Below are 19,626 nucleotides of genomic sequence, written 5' to 3'. Positions count from 1 at the left end.
AAATTTCAATACACAAATTATTTTGCAAAATAAGACAAATTTAAGTTTTAATTGTAGTTTTTTTAAAATAGTATTTGATTAAAAAATTTTCAGTGATTTATTTTATTCAGAAATCAGTTTGGTAAGAATAAATCAAGACAAAATAAAAAGAATAAGAATAATTTCCTTATTATTATTATTTCATCAAAAAAAATAATGATAAATATCCTGATGGAAAGACGATTATGTGACAAGAACATCAAAAATAATAAATACACTGTCATTTTACTAATCTTATTGAATAAAATCGTTAAAATTTGCACTTCATGGAATATTTTTTATTGAAAGTAATATTGATCTCCAACTGAACTATTTCTAGCAATTCAATATTTTCGCAATCCTGCAAAACTTCACTGTGTTAAGTTTTTCAATTATTTTCAGCATTTGTTTCGCTTGCTGATTCGGAAACATTTCTTATTCGTCATAAGCTCTATTTTTAAAGATTATTCACAGCTCTTTAAAATTCAGAAATATTTTAAGCAGTTACGCTGACATTCTGAATCGAGAATGATATATAATAATTTTAACATCATGATTGATCAAACCAAATGTTGTCAAAATTACTAAAATATTATTTATTTTCTTAAATGAAATTAAAAGTTTCGAAAATCTTTCTCTGCTAAGTCTATGGTCCAAATATTCGACACCAGATAGCGAATAAAAAATTGAAGCCTGCGTAAGCTATTGATAACATTAACGAGAAATAATTTTCAAAATAATAAATCAAAGCCTGAGAAAAAGTACTGTCAAAACTTCTTGAATATGGAAAAATTTATCTTGCTTCTAACTCGATGAAAACACCACAATATTTAAACTATAACTATGAAAAAATAAACTATGGTTTTGTAAAATGTGATAAAATTTTGCAAACGTGTTAAAATTTGGCAATTGCAGACTTAATAATCAATTCACATGCAACTATTTAAAATGCATGCTATGTCAAGATAATGAACATGTGTTCAATGCAGAACAGTGATCATTAGTACATTGAAAAAAAATTATAATCAAAACTACCAGAATAAATTAAAATCAACTGTGGTTCTGGTTTTATGGGAACACCAAAAAGAACTGTAATTTTTAACTAAGCGCTTTTGCAATGACTTTTGGTAAAATTAACAAATCTATGATTTTATTACTATGATGTGGTAAATGGGGTAAAATTTGGTAAATTTATTCAAAAAATTGGCAAATAAAGGAGTACTGGTATAATCTGAGACAACGCTAAAATACTCAATTTGATAATACCTTTTTCATTTAGTAAACACTTGTTTATTTTTCATCGGTTAGCTGTTTTTATTTCTATGTAAGCTATGAATTAACGCCTACATACCTTTGAAACTATACAAAAAAAAATGGTTTTTGTAAATGTACAAATGTCTAGACTAGTCTAAACTAAATCAGCAGCATAACTGTTACGCAGTAGTAGTAGTACTTTATTTGCGTCGCACTAGAGCTGTACAATCGGTCTAAGAAACATAACAGAGGTTGATCCGTAGACATGCCATCGCAATTTTGATCCTTTGCAGAGGAGATGGCTCTTTGCCTTGGTTGCCCGATGACCTAAGCGTGATGTCGAGCATTTTATGGTAGATCAGTTTAAAGAGGACGTATACCGCGCACCCTTGGTCCTTTTTCAATCTCCAAAGTGGTCTCTCACCGGCTCACTAACCACTGCTAGTGATACTTAACGTCGATCTTCTACTGGGAACCATATCCTCAGCTGTTACGCAACAGGGCTTTCCCAGCATCCAAAAATGGAAGTGTGGAGGTTAAGTACCTCTACGCTTCCATTTTTCATACGCAATCCCACCTCAACCTAAGAAGTATCTACTTATTTATGTTTATTTACTTATATTGATTTATTTAAATTTATTTATATTTACTTATTTATATTTAGTCATTTATTATTACACATGCAGACTTGGTATAATATGTGATAAAATTTTGCAAATGGGGTAAATTTCGATAAGGATATCTTTGAGCAAGGCGTGAAAACCATTTATTCATTTAAGTTTTCTTTATAGTTTCTTTTTTTTTTTTTTTTACTAAATAAGAGGAATAACAAATACAATTTTGAAAAGCATAATGTTCGGTAAACCGTTACCATATGAACGATAAAATTACCAAATGAATGAATAAATACCCGTATATTTTAGTTTTATAACCAGCATGATTCTTTTTACCAGAAATGTCATTACCAAACTGTACAGCCATTTTGCCAGAATTTTTTCACCATGTAACTGTTTCAACTAAGTGGCATTCTTTTAAGAAAATTTCATATTATCAGTAATGATAAAGAGGAAAAGAAAGAATAACACAAAATTTATAACTAGGCAAAACAAAGCACATTTCTAACATATAGAAGAAAAATGGTAAATTATGTAAAATAATTCAAGCCATATTTCTTTCAAATCATTTTTTACTGTATACATAAATTATTTTCATACATGCAATAATATCAATAAAACAAAGTACTCCAGCTTTTTTTTTAGATTTCAGCTTCAAACATAATTTTTTTTCTATGAATATTGTATCAAGGTTACATACATCTTTGAAATCGATTTCTAACCCTTGGCTTATACGGAAATGCATGTTCTACATCATCGTGAAAGGAGCGAGGAAAGATGATAAGAGTCTGACTTCGGTATTTCCATTGGCTCTTTTCTCTAATTGAACTTTCATGACTTCCGAACACACTTTTTTCTGAACATCAGCTTCAGGTTCATAAATTGTTCTTTGGAAAGTGTCTGCCTCTGAACCGCACAATGATTTTGCACTCTCAAACATGCATTCTTTAATTTTATCTATGTTTCTAAAAGGAAAAAAAAGAAGAAAAATGAGTAAGTGAAACAGTGCATGTTTTTTAAAAATTATATATTAATAATTTTTTTAAAATATTGAACTATTGAGCTACAGGATAAGTTCTTTCGATTTTATTAAAATAAAGTGGAAGGAACTAGTTTTTCTTCCCTTTGCATTATTTGTATACAAACTACTTATAATTTAAATTTAAGTTACATATTTTGCTTAACAGGATTTTTAGTATTGACCGAAAGGAATACATTATTTAAGAACATTTACGAATGAAGAAAATCAACAAGTATAAACTTGATTATAAACTATCACAAACTGTTATTAACTATTATCTATTATAAACTGTTATAAACTTTATTATAAACTATATTTAGGCGCAGAAAAAAATGAAATGTCTTCAAAATCTGACAAATTAATGTCAAAGAAGAGGTTAAGCAAAGCGTCAAATTATATAGTGGAGGAAACTGAGGCGAGTTAAACCGAAGAGCCATTACATTATAGCCACCCTGCTAATAACATGTAGGACCACCTTTAGCTCTCAAAACTGCTAGCACCCGCCATGGCATTGATTCCACAAGGTGTTGATATGTAGTCTGAGGTATCTGGTACCAAGCGCTCACCAACTGGTCCTGCAATTTCCTCACATTGCGAGGGGGTAGCATGGCAGTACGGATTTGGTTTTCCAAGTAGGACCACAAATGCTCTATTGGATTAAGGTCAGGTGAATTTGGGAGTCAAGACATGACTTGAAAGTCACTGGAATGTTCCTCGACGGTTCTACCCTGATGACATGGTGCATTTTCCTGTTGGTAAACACCATCCCCCGCAGGAAAAACTGTTGCCATGAATGGGTGAACCTCATCTGCAACTATGTTCAAGTAGCTTAATGTGCCCCATGAAAACATTGTTCCTGGGTGAAAAACCATGAAAACCTGGGCGAGTCCATTGTTATAGATGGAGAGTGGTCATAATGTAATGGCTCTGAGGTGTATATATAAAAATACGCAGAGGAAAAAAAGTATGGTCAGAACTACCAGAATGTGGTAAACTTTAACATTTTTCTGGTTTCATAGAAACACCATAAAACTCTTTAAAATTTACTGAAGCTCTTGGGTAATGAATGCCACGATGGTTAAGTGGTTAAGGCACTGAATTATTATTGAGAAAGACTTGTGTTTGATCTTTGTGGTGGCTTGTCTACGCAGCTTCAGATCAGTGGGCACCAGCGCGCCTCGCATGTAAAAGTAGTATGTGCGTTGACCATATTGCCATGAACATGTGAAGCTATAACATGTTTCACGAAATTGTGGAGCTATATAGCCTCTTTTATTTTGAAAGATCGATGTAAAGGTTTGGCAAAGTGAGTTATTATAAATTTGATTTTCAAAAAATATACCAGACTGAATGGATTCGACAAAAGTAAAAGGAAAGTGCACATTTATTTTAAGAAAACGAAGTATAAATAAATATTAATTTATCTAGACATTTTATTTCTGTTTTCACACGTTTTGCCTTATTTCGTAACAATTAACAAAATTAGTTTGCGAAAATATAGTTTTAATTATACAACAAAAGGTGTTTCAGTTAGCAACACGACTTTTTTCCCGCAGTTATTAACATAGTAATTAGTAACGTTCACAGTTATTAGCAATGTTATTATTTATTAATAATATTCGCAGCTATCTTTCAAGTTGTCATAATAGTAATAACAATGTTCTTAGTAGTCACTATCATAAACATCAATTATATTTATAGTATTAACATGGCTATTAACCATTTTTATGATTATCAACAAAGTCATTACGATGCTAACCGTAAACAACTATGAACAATACCAACATATTATTATAAGTATGTGTTTAATTTATAAAAATGTTCTAATATCTGTAAAATCATTGGGCGTAATTAAATTTTGTTTTTTAAAAAATATTACTTTTACAAAATTGAAGGAAAAGACTGAAATATAGACTGTTTTCAAATACTTTCTTTCAGACTCTAAAATAATATTTACTTTTAGAAAAAAAAACTTCGAAACTTCGAATTTTTCGTCAAAAAAAATTTTTTTTTCAAATAAAATACCTTGGTAAAAAATGGTTAGAAACGAAAACATTTCCTCAGTTTAATTATAAAAGATATATATTTTTTAACCTATTCCTGCCTTTTATTTTTTAAGCACATGTGTGCATTCGAAAAAAGAACTTTTTTTCGGGAATTTTCCTCTTCCATTGTAAAATCTTCTGTCTCAGAAATAAATATTTAAAAAATTCCAAGAGTAATTAGGATAACTATATTCATTTGCAAAAAACTTAACGCTGTTTTTATTTTTACTCAAATTATAGAAAGGTCTTCGCATTCTTTTCTAGTATTAAAAATGCAACCTTTCATTGATGTTTCTGAATGCAATCCTTATCGTAAAAAAAAATTTAATGATTTAACTTTTCAAAGCGAATATTGCTGCTTATGTTGCTTATATTGCATTTACACAGCATACTTTACTTTGTATTTTCACTTTTAATTGACCTTTTATATCTTCTGTAGTAGTCAGAAGTAGAGAGCTGCAATAATTAAAACTTCAAAGTTGCTATCTTTTTTTCGTAGTTTGTAGTGTAGTGTGTTACTTTTTTTCTAAAAAAAAGTAATATAGTGAATAGTACGGTACAAAAAATAGTAGTAAATAGTGATTCCCACAAACTATTTTAAATTTTAATTTAGGAGCGAAGCAAGATTGAAACGCTCCTAAATTTTACAAATATTATTGTGCGTGAAATTATCTTTGGAAAAAATTAATTATATAATTGTATGCAATTTGCTTAAAAAGTTCTCTATATATGACGAAATACTCAAAAACTAAAATAAACATCAAGGGGATCAAACTTAGAACCGTTCTCCTGACCAAACAATTGGCCTATACTTCCAAGATAACTTCTAAACTTTTTGTCAGATCATCTCGAAATCAGTCTCAGTCAATTTAGAGTAAAAATATGTACTGAAATACCTTTAGAGTAAAAAAATACGTTGAAAAAAAATGCCTCGCTTGCCTGTTTAGAAAGAACTTCCTCTCAAATAAGTCCCATTTAAACCCCTCAAACCATTAAAATCAACCCCCTTCAAAAAGGGGGTAACATTCAAAGAAGAGTTGGAGAGTTTTCAAACATCATTTATAATAGCACAACAATGTTTTTCTTCCAAACAATATTTTGGGATTTATTATTTCTCCAGAAAAAAACCTTATTTTTTTCTATAATTATTGCTCTAATTGCGAGATTTGAAAATTAAAAAAAAATATTACACAAATTAAAAACTATTTTTCTGTGAACATATTAAAGTTTATTCACTATTCAGGCTCTCAAACGTTCGCATGCTTCTTTAAAACTGACAAATTGAAAATTGATACATAATTTAATTTCGATTTCACTCTGTTTTACTCTGCAAATATAAAATCTTTGGTATTATTATTACTTCAAGGATAAAAAAAGGTACCTTTTCTATTATTTCCATGCAACTAGTTACCTAGTCAATATATTTCTGCTCACATTAACGAAAAATAAAATTTCGTAGGGGTACTTTTATGTCTAAAATAACTAAAATGTATGTTTAAAGCTTTCCCAAAATTGTTCATTTGTGAAATTCTTAGCCTAAAAATTTATGTATTTTATACATTTCTAAATTTCATAAAACAAATTTGTTTTTCAGAAATAGCGTTAAAATTATAACAATAGGATAGCTAAAAATAGCAATTATTTCTCTTACTTTTAGGAAGAAGAATTTAAGAAATTATTATTATTTAGTTGGAAGAGCATGCATTTATCACTTACACACATAATACACTTGCTGTCGTAATTGTGCCTCCTGACATTATTTAAAGACTAATACAAGTGTGCTATGTTCTAGGAATTAATTGTTTTTTATCCTTTTTTAGTCAATGAAACCCTTTAAATTCGAGCATATTACTTTTCAAGCATATTACTCACAAACATCCTATTCTTTGAACTTCTACAATTTCATCAGGGGTTAGATCTCCTTTCTTCTCCATTATTTCTGTGATAGGTTTCAAGCAATGAGTGGACTCACTTACCGCTTTTTCCAAACATTTTTCGTGTTTTTTTAAGTCTGAAAGGTAAATATGATAGAAATTAAAAAAAGTCGTTAAACATGTTTTTCTTTACATATTGTATGTAATTAAGAACTATTAAAGTAGTTTTATTTTCTTAAAAGGAAAAAAATGCGTAGCATTACCGTGCTTAATCGGTTTTATGAACCATTGTCTTTTAAATCAAAAGCAATTTGTATTGATTTGATTTCAAAAATATTCTTTTTGTCAATCTTTCATTTGATATAAAATGAAAAAGTATTTTTTACTGAAATTAGTTAAATAAAAATAATTTCTATATTTTTTCCTCATATTTAAACTGGCATACAAGCTGGATGAAACTGGAATACAAGCTGATTCTTTGAAAATAAAAAACATATTCAAGATTTTCCAGCTCCAGAAAACAAAGAAGCCTTATACAGAGATGCCAACTGCCCCGGACATGCAAAAATAATTAAAATAACGGTAAATAACTACATGCTAAAGTTTGCTAATATTTGACTATTTTTTTGCTTTTTAAAAGGTTTAGCATTAGAGTACTGCACTAAAGTGGTGAATTATATAAATCCATGAATTATTTAGAAATAGTGGTGGATAAAAATCTACTAAATTGAATTTATTAAACCAAGAACCACAATTGATAAACTACCACTTTAAAATATTTATTTGTTGTCCGGAGCAAGTTGGCATCTTTGCTTATAGCTACTCTCAAGAATGGTGACTTATCATGCAAATTCATTTATTGTCACTTATCTGACTTAACTCGTACTCTTAGACAATTTCTGGAAAAAAAGTAATTCTTTCTTATAGGATTCGAACATGCAGCAAGATTTTGAAAAAAAATTAAGTGTGCTCTAATGAAAGCTCCTTGTAACAGCTTCTTTGACTCAACAAAACCTATTATCCTGTCAGTAGATGATAGTCAAGAAGGATTAGGTCCTGTATCAACCGAAGAAAACAAACCTGCTGCATATGCTTCTTCTACACTGTTTTGTACAGAATCAAGTCATGCTCAAATAGAAAAAGAGCTTCTAGCTATCATGTTTGGATTAGAAAAGTTCACTTATTTTACTTATGGCAGACATGTCAATGTACAAATTAATCCCAAACTCCTTCTTGGATTCAGTAAAAAATTATAAGACGAAATACCACCACGACTTCACCGAATACTTCTGCGCATGAACAGTGCGTATGCGCATACAGTCGTCACTCTGCAATATACCCCTGGTAATCAGCTCAGAGGAGCTGATACTTTGTCACGAGCTACATCTTCAGATATTTTTAAAGACAATCTGGGCGATTGAACACTACCTACTTCAGAGATAGTGCTAGCCATTGCAACTGGATTCAAATGGAATGAGCTTTCTTTTGCTACTGAAACAGATAAAGCATTGCATGAACTTAGCAAGCTTGCTAACAATGATTGGCCTACTGAAAAGTGGAGAGTGAACCTAGTAGCAAGACCATTTTGGCATTGTTGACATGAGATAATTGAAACAGAAAATGTTGTTGAAGTCTCTCAATCAATCCAGAATCTGACAAATTGATGTTTTAAAAAAATTAGACACTGGTCACGGAAGTATTGTTGCATACAAAACCAAAGCCCGTGACCTACAATGAACACAGACATAGAAATTTTTGTAGAATGATGTTTAATATATCAGAAGTATCTGAGAGCAAATGATCAAGAACCTTTGTCACAGAGGAGTTTACCTCTGGTGAAAAGTAGGTGCTGATTTTTTAACCCTTATAAAAACAACGTACTTGTAAATAATTGATTGCTTCTCAAAATAGATTGCAGTACAGCCCATGAACAGAACAATCACTGCATGCATGCAAGAGCAGCTTGTGACTGATGGCGACCCTCAGTTAATTTTTTTTAAAGTTCAGAGCTAGAAGTTACTTTTTAGAAGTTCAGAGTTAGTTTTTTAAAGTTAAAGTCAGAAAGTTTTTAATTAATGGAAATTAATAAAAAATCTTCTTGCATAGTTAGAATATTTTCCACAGTAACTCTTCACCATATTAGTCCTGATCTAATAGTCAAGTTGAACGAGCGGTTCAAACCTTCAAAAATTCAATGAAGAAATCACTTGAGAAGGATAAAGACCTGCTGCGCCTTATTGAGCTATAGAATTACACCAATACTAAGTCTAAAATCACTAACAGGAACAGAATTCTTAATGGGGTGGCGACTGTGATTCTTTATTCCATCTCTGCCGCAAAATTTTCAGTCCAACTTTGACATCAAAGAAGAGAAAGCACAACTGTTAAAAAGACAACAAGATCACAAAGAATATGCCGACGGTGGAAGCGAACCTTTACCTGAACTGAAGTTGGATCAACAGGTTTGGTTCAAATTAAAACCAAAAGAGCCATGGATTACAGGGAAAAAATAAAGATCCATTTAGAACATATATTATCCAATCGAAAAAGGGAGAAGTTTATGTAAGAAACAGTACAGTATATTTATACCCCTATTCATAAGTGATACAGGAACTCAGTTAGAAAGAACTGTGGAAGATCTTTATGATGCTGCTCCTGAAATTTTTCCCGTACCAATCTCTTGTACAAGCCGAGCTACCAACTTTCGAACAAAGGCGCAGTCATAGTATTATAAATAAACCTTTGCTTTATCGGACTTTATTCTCCCCTTTCATTTAAAAAACTAAAAAGGAATAATATGGTAAACTTTACAGTCCAATTGACAATTTTGTAAATTTAATTTCAATTTTTGATTTAACCTAAGCTTAAATTGTGTGTAACTTTCTTTAACTTTTAATTTTTTTTTAAAAAGGAGGACATGTTATGTATTGTAAGTCAAAAATTGACAGCTATAACTATAAATCCATCAATTAATATACTTCATGTACTTTTACTTCAACTTAAAGATAATATATAAAGTAAAAATTTGCTACAACTTTTAGCTTCTGGTGCTGTAACTTTAATCTTTAGCTTCATGTAAACAAATAGATCAAATCAAATAAGCTTTAACACTCATATTACCTTCATTAATCCTTGTATTTTATGACATCCAGCATCACAAAAGAATCTTGTTAAGATTCATTATTTCTAATTTTTGCTTGAATGCAACTTTATCATGAGAACTTCTGAAACGGAGCTTTCAGATAATTTCCTTAACTTTTCACTATAGATATTTTGAATTAAAGTTAAGAAACTAGTATTATTATACTCGTTGTTTGCTTTCATTAATTATTGAAACGTAAGACTTCCAAAGTACCATACAAGGAAGAATCGTGAAGCGACAAGTCAATAAGGGCGACTAAGCTGACAGCTAAAGGTGCCTAGTAGCCCAAAATTTAAAACAAATAAATTTTATTACTTAAAGGGACGTAGAATTATACAGCAAAATTTAGAAGTATTAATTATACTTTTAAATCTGGGATGTAATATCTCTTCGAATATTATGTTGAACAACAGCAAAAATTTTGCAAAGAAACACTATATTTCAATTTAACACAGTTGATCTTTCATATACAATTTAAAAGGCTTAATTTAAATCTAAACTCCATAAGGGGAAAAAAGATTGCACTTCTCTTAAGAACATTCACACTATGCTTGAATTATTTTCGCCTTCGAAAACAAATTTACAATCCTAACCAGTTGACGAAAGTTTTTGCTGTTTCCTTTCATATTGTTATATAATGTCTATTGAAGCGAAAGTTTGCTGTTAAAATATGTATACAGGTTTTAAGTTTTATAATAAGGATCATTATATTTCAATGCTTAAATCCCAGTAAACTGTATTCAACTATTTTACAATGCCTAATTTCTATTATTGTTCGCTCCGATTTTGTTAAGTCTACTTCAAATTTGTCTTATTATTCCCTCCCTGCTACTCCTACGTTTGATTAACTAGCTAATTTTATTTCAAGAGTTAGAGTGCATATGGACCTTGAATTGATGATTCTTTATATAACATATTATAAAAATAACTTTACTTACATAAACTTTAACAGATATAAACAAAAATACTTTTACTTTACAATTACAGTAAGTTAAGATGCAAAATAACTTATGTGTATCTTAATTTACTTTAATTATAAATTTCAGTACAAATGAATACCAAGAATGGATCAGCTACTTCTGAATACGAAAAATACGAATGAGTACGAAAAATTGTGGCCTTGTAAAAAAACCGTCTTCCATTGTAATGAAGAATCTAGAGTTATCTATTGTGCTTCACATCACTTGTGCAAAGCTATTGCCACTATTTTTGTTCTTAAGATACACATTTTTTTACTATGTAGAAATAACTAATGGATGTTTTGACCAATCAAATAGCAAAATAATATATATTTTGAAGAAGTAATATCGTAGATGCTATTAAAGTTTATAATATATATAGTTATGTTATTACCTTTGTTTAGCTTTGATCCTTCTGTGCACACGTCCGTTATGGCTGACAATAGTTTTTCACTTTCTTTTTGAAATCCCATGCGACAATCAGTGGCTGCTGTTTTGATGCACTTTATAATTTTAGGTTTAGTGCTTTAAAGTAAGCATTAAGAATTAAAAGCAATGTTTCAAAGCAAATAATTTTCAAACAAATAAACAAATACTAGATAGGATATATATATGCCCGAAAGTAATCTACGGGTTCTTAAAATCAAAGTACAACAGTTGAAAATAGAATTTATTGTCCAACCTTTTAGTAAGGCTTCAATCATATTTCATCTGTGGAAATTTAATGAAGGACTTTTTTCATTGATGAAAGATATCAACAACCGTCTATTTACCATGAGAAAACATTAAAGATTTCATTCGCGTTCGAACCGTCTTCCTCCTTCGTACCGAAATAATTCTCGTTCTTACCGAAATCTTTCATCTTTCCTCATCAAAGTGCTGCCAACATATTTTTATCTTACCCAATTAAAAAAAAAACTTTTATGGCCAAAAAATATTAATGTCAAATGTATTTCTCCAATTTTATATGCCGTTTGTTTCATCTTAATTTTTAAAATTACATTTAATTTTTAAAAAAAGAGCAATTCTACTACAAATTAAGAAATTGGTGCTAACAATCTAAAATCCTTAGAGACGTTTGGAAACATCTTGTTTGTCTTACAGTTCAAAACTGATGTAAATTTTAAATAGATTTGTCTATTTTAGTAATCACCGAAATTAAAAAAAAAATTAACTTTTTATAACTTTTTAAAATGTAACTTTTTTTTATAAATTGTAAAATTACAACAAAAAAAATCTACATTTACACATTTGAGCAGTTAAATCGGAAAATTTGAAAATATTTCCTGTAGCTAATTAATAAATTGTAATCACAATGATGTTACTTTCATTTAACCCAAAAATTTCCAATTAAAGTTCTTGAATTAATACAGGATATTTTGCTAGTTGTATTTCTATAGATTTTAATCAGATAATCGCATTTTTATCGTATTAACTGTATCGTACATTATTAATCGTATTTGAAAGGTTTATAATAGATAAATTTATGAAATTTTAAATATGAATTATTAAATTATCCCCAATAATAAGATACTTTTTTTTCTAGGTATGAAATTACCTGCAATAATCATACAAATCAGCTTCCAGTAATTCTTCCCAGGCCTTACTTTCACATTTATCTTTCTTCTCTAAGAAACACTGAGAATTGCAAGAGGCCAGACTAAAAAGAACTAAAATTTGAAAAAAAAAAAGAAGAAGTTTTTTAACAGATATTATTACATAATTATGTTAATAATGCTGTTAATAATTATGTTATAATAATTAACAGCAGAATATCAGTTCCTTCTACATGATTAAAAAATAAACTAAAGAATTAGTAAATCAATATTAACCAACACTACACAAAGCGGAAATCCATGTCCCCACAAAATTAAATCAATTAAAATAAATTTTTTACTTTTTTTTGTGGCTTTCTCTGGTGATTTTATTAAATAAAGAAATAATTATTTTCAAAAGTTCAACTCAAAAATAAAGAATAATTATGCTCAGCAATATTCGGCAGCAAACATTATGCTATTAGGTATGAGATAACGGTCAACAATTGATAGTCCTGATTTACGACAATCAAAGAATTTCCCTGATGTAACTTACACTTTCGTAAAGAACTTAAAATCTTTTATTTCAATTAACTTTGATTGCACGCTGTTAAAATTACCATTGATTGAACAATATTAAAGCTTTCGGAAACATATTTCCAAAGTGTAATTGTAAAGGAAATAACCACGTGATTTTGGGTAGGTTTCAAACTGCGTATTAGGTGACGTCACCTAACCTCATTTCGCCTGAGCTTACCTAGAAAACTAAAACTAAACTCAGCAGCGCGACAGCCCATAGGCCTACTGCGCCCATCTCAGTTTCCTTAACCTTTGGGCTCTGGGGTGCAGGAGCCTAGCAAACTCAATTAAAAATAAAGGAATAAAGAAGAGCGTGCTATTATCTATGTTTCTAGATTAAACAGAGTTGTAAGCTAGCAAGAACCACCAATATTAGCTGTAAAATAATTGAAAGTACAACATCCTCAGTTTAATTCATTACAATGCTTGAAATTAAAATTATGAATTTTTTTAAACATCTCTCAAGATCGGACTAGCTGAAATTTTTTAGAAATTTTTAAGATCAGAAGCATTCGCCTTTAATCATCTATCCAAATTTCAGGACACCAGTACAAACGGTTTTTAGAAAAATAAGAGCGGCGAACAGACAATCTATTTCTTTTATTATTATAATTTCATTTCCTAATCAGTAATAAAAAAGCCAACTTTAGTTTACTCTTTTTTGTCTAATATATACAAGTAGAAAAGCTTTGCATTGCAAAATTATTGTTGGAACCGTTAAATAATATTATGAAATTTTTAAAATGAAATGGTGGCAATATACAATAACATTATTAATTATTAATGGTTTGAGTTAATATTATGGAGGTTTTCTTTCAACTGCATACATGAAGTACTTATATATATATATATAACTTTACTTACATAANTATTTCGAATATACAGCAAATATATATGGTGCATCTATAACATTATTTACAATTTCTTTCTTGCAAGCGTAAAGAACACTTCCTATTAAATGTCGTATAAAAAATATTCGCTGCAAATTGATATCGACTTGTTAAATTTACCAATAATGAGATAAAAATCAGGCAGATAAAGGCAAGAAATGTAACGATAATTACAGGTTGTTTTCAAAAGTATTTTATGTATGCAGCAAGAAATGTAACGATAATTACAGATTGTTTTTAAAAGTATTTTATGTATGCAGCGAGAAATGTAACAATAATTCCAGATTGTTTTTAAAAGTATTTTATGTATGCAGCAAGAAATGTAACGATAATTCCAGATTGTTTTTAAAAGTACTTCATGTATGCAGTAAGAAATGTAACGATAATTCCAGATTGCTTTTAAAAGTATTTTATGTATGCAGCAAGAAATGTGACGATAATTCCAGATTGTTTTTAAAAGTAAGAAATGTAACGATAATTCCAGATTGCTTTTAAAAGTATTTTATGTATGCAGCAAGAAATGTAACGATAATTCCAGATTGCTTTTAAAAGTATTTTATGCATGCAGCAAGAAATGTAACGATAATTCCAGATTGTTTTTAAAAGTAAGAAATGTAATGATAATTCCAGATTGATTTTAAAAGTACTTCATGTATGCAGTAAGAAATGTAACGATAATTCCAGATTGCTTTTAAAAGTATTTTATGTATGCAGCAAGAAATGTAACGATAATTCCAGATTGTTTTCAAAATTATCTTTCTTCTTGAATTGCTGCCTGTCTTCAATTTCCATGAATTGGCTTGGATATCATTAAAAAATAAATAGTTAAATGTGTTTGGATAAAGTTTGAATTTGTCGGGAAGTTAAGTTAGAGCTACAATAAAATATGTGTGCTGGTGATTAGTGTGAGAAGTTTGTTGATTTTATTCGAGTCAATGGGAGATAAATTGATATTGTATAATAGATTTTATCGTTAAATTTGAGTTATGGTAAAATAAAATTGTTTTTCATTCAGATGTTTGCACCATAATAAACTTCAAAAAGTAGAATGCTACTTTTAGTGAATGAAAAAGAACGTGCAACAGAAGAGGATGAATTATGAACAGCTTGCAACCCCCACTTGGAAATTATAAAAGAAATTCGTAGCTTTGACACTGTGAAAACTTCACCAAGAAGAAAAAAAATCCATGCTTTGGCTAGTAACTGCACCAATTACTGCGAAGTCCCTTTTTTTAGCATTAAAAGTTAAAAATTTACTAGCAGTTTAATCAAAACGTCTATTTTATAAAATCAAAATATTTCAGCAACCATTTAATGATTCACAATTTTAATGCAAGCTAGCAGTAGAAAGTCGAGAACTAAAGGGAATTTTAATTTGCATGCTTGGTCACTGAAAATTTTATCAGCAATTTTGTTTGTTAAGAAGAGAAGAGAATGAAGAAATAGTTAGTTTTTAATTTTTTTTAATTTAGGGAAACTTGTTGTGCTTATTTTTTCATGGCGATGTGCATTTTAAACTAAGAAGGCTTTGATATATATTGATTCAGACACCCCTCTTTGAGCTTTTTTTAATGATAAATCATTGTAAGGTAAAATAATGGCAAAAGTTTTTTCCGAACTTAATTTGTAAGAAATGTAGAGAAAATAATTTTACTTGACAAAGGGAATGAGTATTCATTTATTAGAACCATTGAATTCAGAAGTACATTAGTTAATTTTTCTGTTTGAATTAGAAGAACATTAATCTATACAACATTTTTTAAATAAAATTCAACTATTTACAGTTAAGATTCAATACTCAATGTGCATTTGAATACAGAAGAAATTAACTCTTTTATATAGTGATGCTATTGTCAAAGTTATTTAAGATAAAAGAAAAAAACATTTTTTAAATTATATTCATAGCAATAAAAAAACTGCATTGATATTTAATAAACTGAAATTATTTTGATAACTTACCGGAAAGCAAAACAAGTTTTTCCATATTGAATAAAACTAATTATGAGAAGAAAAATACCTGGAATTAATTTCAATTTGTTTTGTAAAATGAAAAGCAATTGCTCCTTACTTTGAATTAGTTTTTGAATTCTAATCAATCCTCAGATAAGAAAAGGAATTTTCTTTCTGTGAACAGCTGTGGCTAATTCTTTTATCTAATGTTTCCTTCAATAATTTTTTTAGCGAAACCCATTTTATATTACTTATTATCAAAAAACACCAAAAACGAAAATGAAGTACTCAAGGTTTATAATCAAATATAAGGTTCAAAATCAATAACAATCAAAATATATTTACAATTATGCATAAATTATCTAAAAGTATTATCTTACAGTAATCTCTGCTTTCTTTGCTTAGCTTAACTAATGTCAATATTTAGATATTGCTGGTTTAATTATTAATTATAAGTTTATCATAAATTAGCGCAATATATCTAAGATTTAATACAAATAAAAATGTAATTTTCTTATAAAATAGACTTGAAAGTTCAACTGGATTCTAAATTTTTAATGTATCTTGACTTCATGACCCTGAAATACAATGTGTTTATATTAATAAGCTAAAAACATAATTATTTGTAAATATTAAATTACATTGATAATATCCGTTTATTTGCTTGTAAAGTGATAGTGGCTTTTTATGAATTAAACAACTTAAATAAATTGATCATTGAAAATTTGAATAAATTGATTATTAAATATTTACATCAAAATAATGTTCTAATAATATTCGTAGGACTTACTTTAGTCATGGGAGGGGAAAAGGGGACAGCTGATAGTTTTTCTTTTTTTTCCTGTTTTTTTTTCTTCTTTTTTCTTTTTGTTGTTGTTTTTTTTCCTTTTTTTTCCTGTTTTTTTTCCTTTTTTTTCTTTGTAACTACTATGACAATCAGTAAAATTCAACTCGAATAAGGAGGTACACTGAGAACAAAATTGGATTTTTGTCAATTCAGCTGTTTTAAGCAGTCTGTTATGAGAATCTGAAGAAAGCAATTGGTGAATATAAGTTTACTTATCTGATTTTGTATCTTAAATATCTTCTGTGCGTAATTAGTTGGAATACTTGAAATCACCCTCTCCCCCCCGAACCATTAAGATTTAGTTTGAGCTCGTGAAAATCCGATCATTAAATCAAAAGCTATTCAGGGTGATTCGTCTTTTTTTATTATTTTTTTAGCGCATGGCACATCTTGTTTTATATTTCGAATATACAGCAACTTTATTGAAGAAGGACATAGCTTTTTTTAATTAAATAATAATCTTAAGCAAATAGCTGAACAAATGAAATTGTAATATGGAAGAAAGAAGAAAAAAAAATATTTTTACTCCTTTTAGAATCTCTATACGTCTTTTTACCTATGTTAAAAATTCATAGCTGTTCTTAAAGATTTTTTAATTGGCTTAGTTTAATCATTATAATTAAATTATAATTAAATTTAAATGAAATTAGCTTTTGACCTTTGAATTGAAATTAATCAAATTAATCTGGACGCTTCAAGACATTTCTTTACAAATGAATATTTAAAGAAGCATATATTATTTCTGAATTACTTCACATTTAAACTTACACTTTTTGTTTAAACGTAAGGTTTCAAAAATTTAAAAAACTAACAAAATGTGTTACTGTTTATGACATATGATATAATAGAATATATATTGAATATATATAATGGAATATATATATTTGTCAATTTTATACGACATCACAATTTGAAATTGATTTTGCCTAATTTAATAAACGCAATATTATTTTCTTGGAAACTTTTATTTTTTTCACCACTGTTTTTTAAAGGATGCATAGTACATTAGCTTTCAATTAAGCTTTAGACGAGCTTTAAAAAAATTTATGTTTTGCGTTTTTTGACAGTTGAAATTCGAATTCGTACTTTCAGAAAAAAAGTATGATCAAAACTTCCAAAATACGGAAAAAATTGACCATGTTTCTGGCTCTATGAGAATATCAAATAGCACGATAATTTTTACCGAAACGCTTTGGTAAAGATGGCGGTGAAATTAACCATAAAATATGGTGTTTAATAATCGATAAAATGCAATAAATGCAAATAAATAAAATTACCACGCGAATCCTACAATGATAACTTACAGCATGGCATAAAAACCATTTATTCGGCAAAATTTTTCCTTTTAATTTATTTTTCACTGTGCGTGTGGTAATAGGAACTATAATTTTGGAAACCAGAATTTTACTGAACTGAAAATTATTTGTATTGAAAATTATTTTCTTTGTGTAGCATTTCAATAATTCTAAAATAACTGTTTTGAAACGATGCAAAATGTTATACGTGAAACAATTTATTATATTACATTTTTCATTTTAAAAATAACAAGTACTTAAAGTAATCAATTGCTGTTTAAATGCCAAGGTTTATAATAAAATAAATACTTAACTTAATATTAACTTAAAATAAAACTTAAAATTAAATAGAATCTCTTTTTTTCACTTCATTTTTTAAATAATTTTTTTTTAAATTTGTAGAAGAATGAAATAGAATCTTAATTTATATATTTAAATACTTCAATATCTGGCGATAAAAATACTTATATTATTTTTATTCTCCTCAGCTTAAATACTCCCATTCGATTTTCTTTCATTTTGTACTAATGCACTCAGAGACACGAAGTTTTATTTGTATACGTTTTGAGAACTTGAAACGCTAATGGATTTTTCCTCTTAATACAAAACACAGTTTAACTCAGTTTTCTTTTCAGTTTATTGTACTTGTGATACGGTATAAAATAATATCGATCTATCAAATGGTTATTTTTACTTTAGACGTTGCAGTTTAAAACCATTTTGACTCGCATTATTCATTCTTAATCTTATCAGAAATTCTATGGTCAAATCCGACGGAAACTGTTTGACATTCGCAATAAAAAAAGCAATAAATATCTCGCAAAAGACACAGATTTTAACGCATACTTGCCCTTGGTCTATAGCTTTCTTTAGCTCATTTCAATGATATAATTAATTTTCGGTTCATTCGATAAAACACAACTCCCATGCCTATTACTAAACTAAATACCTAGTTTCAAAGCCCAGTTAAATTTATCTTTTACTCTTTTGAAACCATGGCAATTAGAACACAGTATAGTTTTCTATTCATGGTTTTCTTAACCATAATTGTAAATGGTTTCAAAACCGAAAAGGTAAAATATGTTCGTAAATACAAGAAACATATGACAAATATGCGTGTTTGATAAGTGTGGACTATTTCTACAAATTACAAATAGTCTGGTACTTCTGATGCATCCTTCCATCCAATTAACCGTAAAGTTAAAGATAAAGAATATTTCTTACCTCTACAGTTTCGAAATTGTTTATAACTAGCTATGTATGGTTAAGTAAGCATGAATACGAAACTATTCGGTTTCCTAACCATTTACAACTAGCATGGATCAAAACCATAAACAAGAGATTTAATTGGACGTTGCAGATAGTTTAGCAAATTTATAGTGTTGCCATCTACGCGTTAAGAAGTTATCCATGCCATACTATGTCAGCTATATACCATACTATGCCATCTATATACCATACTATGCCATCTATATACCATATTATGCCATCTATGCGTGAGTACCGTATTCTAACACCACAGGGTCACACATTGGAGAGTACAGGACATCGATTAAATGGCTTCATTATGCGGCTCTTCATAAAGGATTTTCTCACAGTTAAC

The 19,626-nt window shown here is 28.9% G+C and overlaps 2 protein-coding genes across 2 annotated transcripts in view; one reads left to right on the top strand and one right to left on the bottom strand.

The window, feature by feature from the left end:
* Positions 1-19,626, top strand: part of LOC107455639 (uncharacterized) — a 107,448-nt gene that overhangs the window by 16,471 nt on the left and 71,351 nt on the right. The window lies entirely within an intron of this gene.
* Positions 2,441-16,028, bottom strand: LOC107455641 (uncharacterized). The gene is made up of 5 exons (XM_016073280.3): positions 15,891-16,028; positions 12,486-12,597; positions 11,322-11,452; positions 6,825-6,963; positions 2,441-2,851 (listed from the first exon to the last, which is right to left on the bottom strand). Exons 1-5 carry the CDS (start codon positions 15,913-15,915, stop codon positions 2,635-2,637), a joined length of 624 nt encoding a protein of 207 aa, XP_015928766.1. The 5' UTR covers positions 15,916-16,028; the 3' UTR covers positions 2,441-2,634.

Source organism: Parasteatoda tepidariorum, chromosome 7 (assembly GCF_043381705.1).
Source record: "Parasteatoda tepidariorum isolate YZ-2023 chromosome 7, CAS_Ptep_4.0, whole genome shotgun sequence".
Lineage (NCBI taxonomy): Eukaryota > Metazoa > Arthropoda > Arachnida > Araneae > Theridiidae > Parasteatoda > Parasteatoda tepidariorum.
Note: the sequence above shows the minus strand (reverse complement) of the source record. Positions and strands in the feature narration are given on the sequence as shown.

Coding starts and splice junctions, on each gene's coding strand:
- LOC107455641 (XM_016073280.3), bottom strand. CDS start 15,915: ATGGAAAAACTTGTTTTGCTTTCCG. Junction 12,598..15,890: donor AAAACTTGTTTTGCTTTCCG/GTAAGTTATCAA, acceptor TTCAAATTTTAG/TTCTTTTTAGTCTGGCCTCT. Junction 6,964..11,321: donor AGGATCAAAGCTAAACAAAG/GTAATAACATAA, acceptor TTTACCTTTCAG/ACTTAAAAAAACACGAAAAA.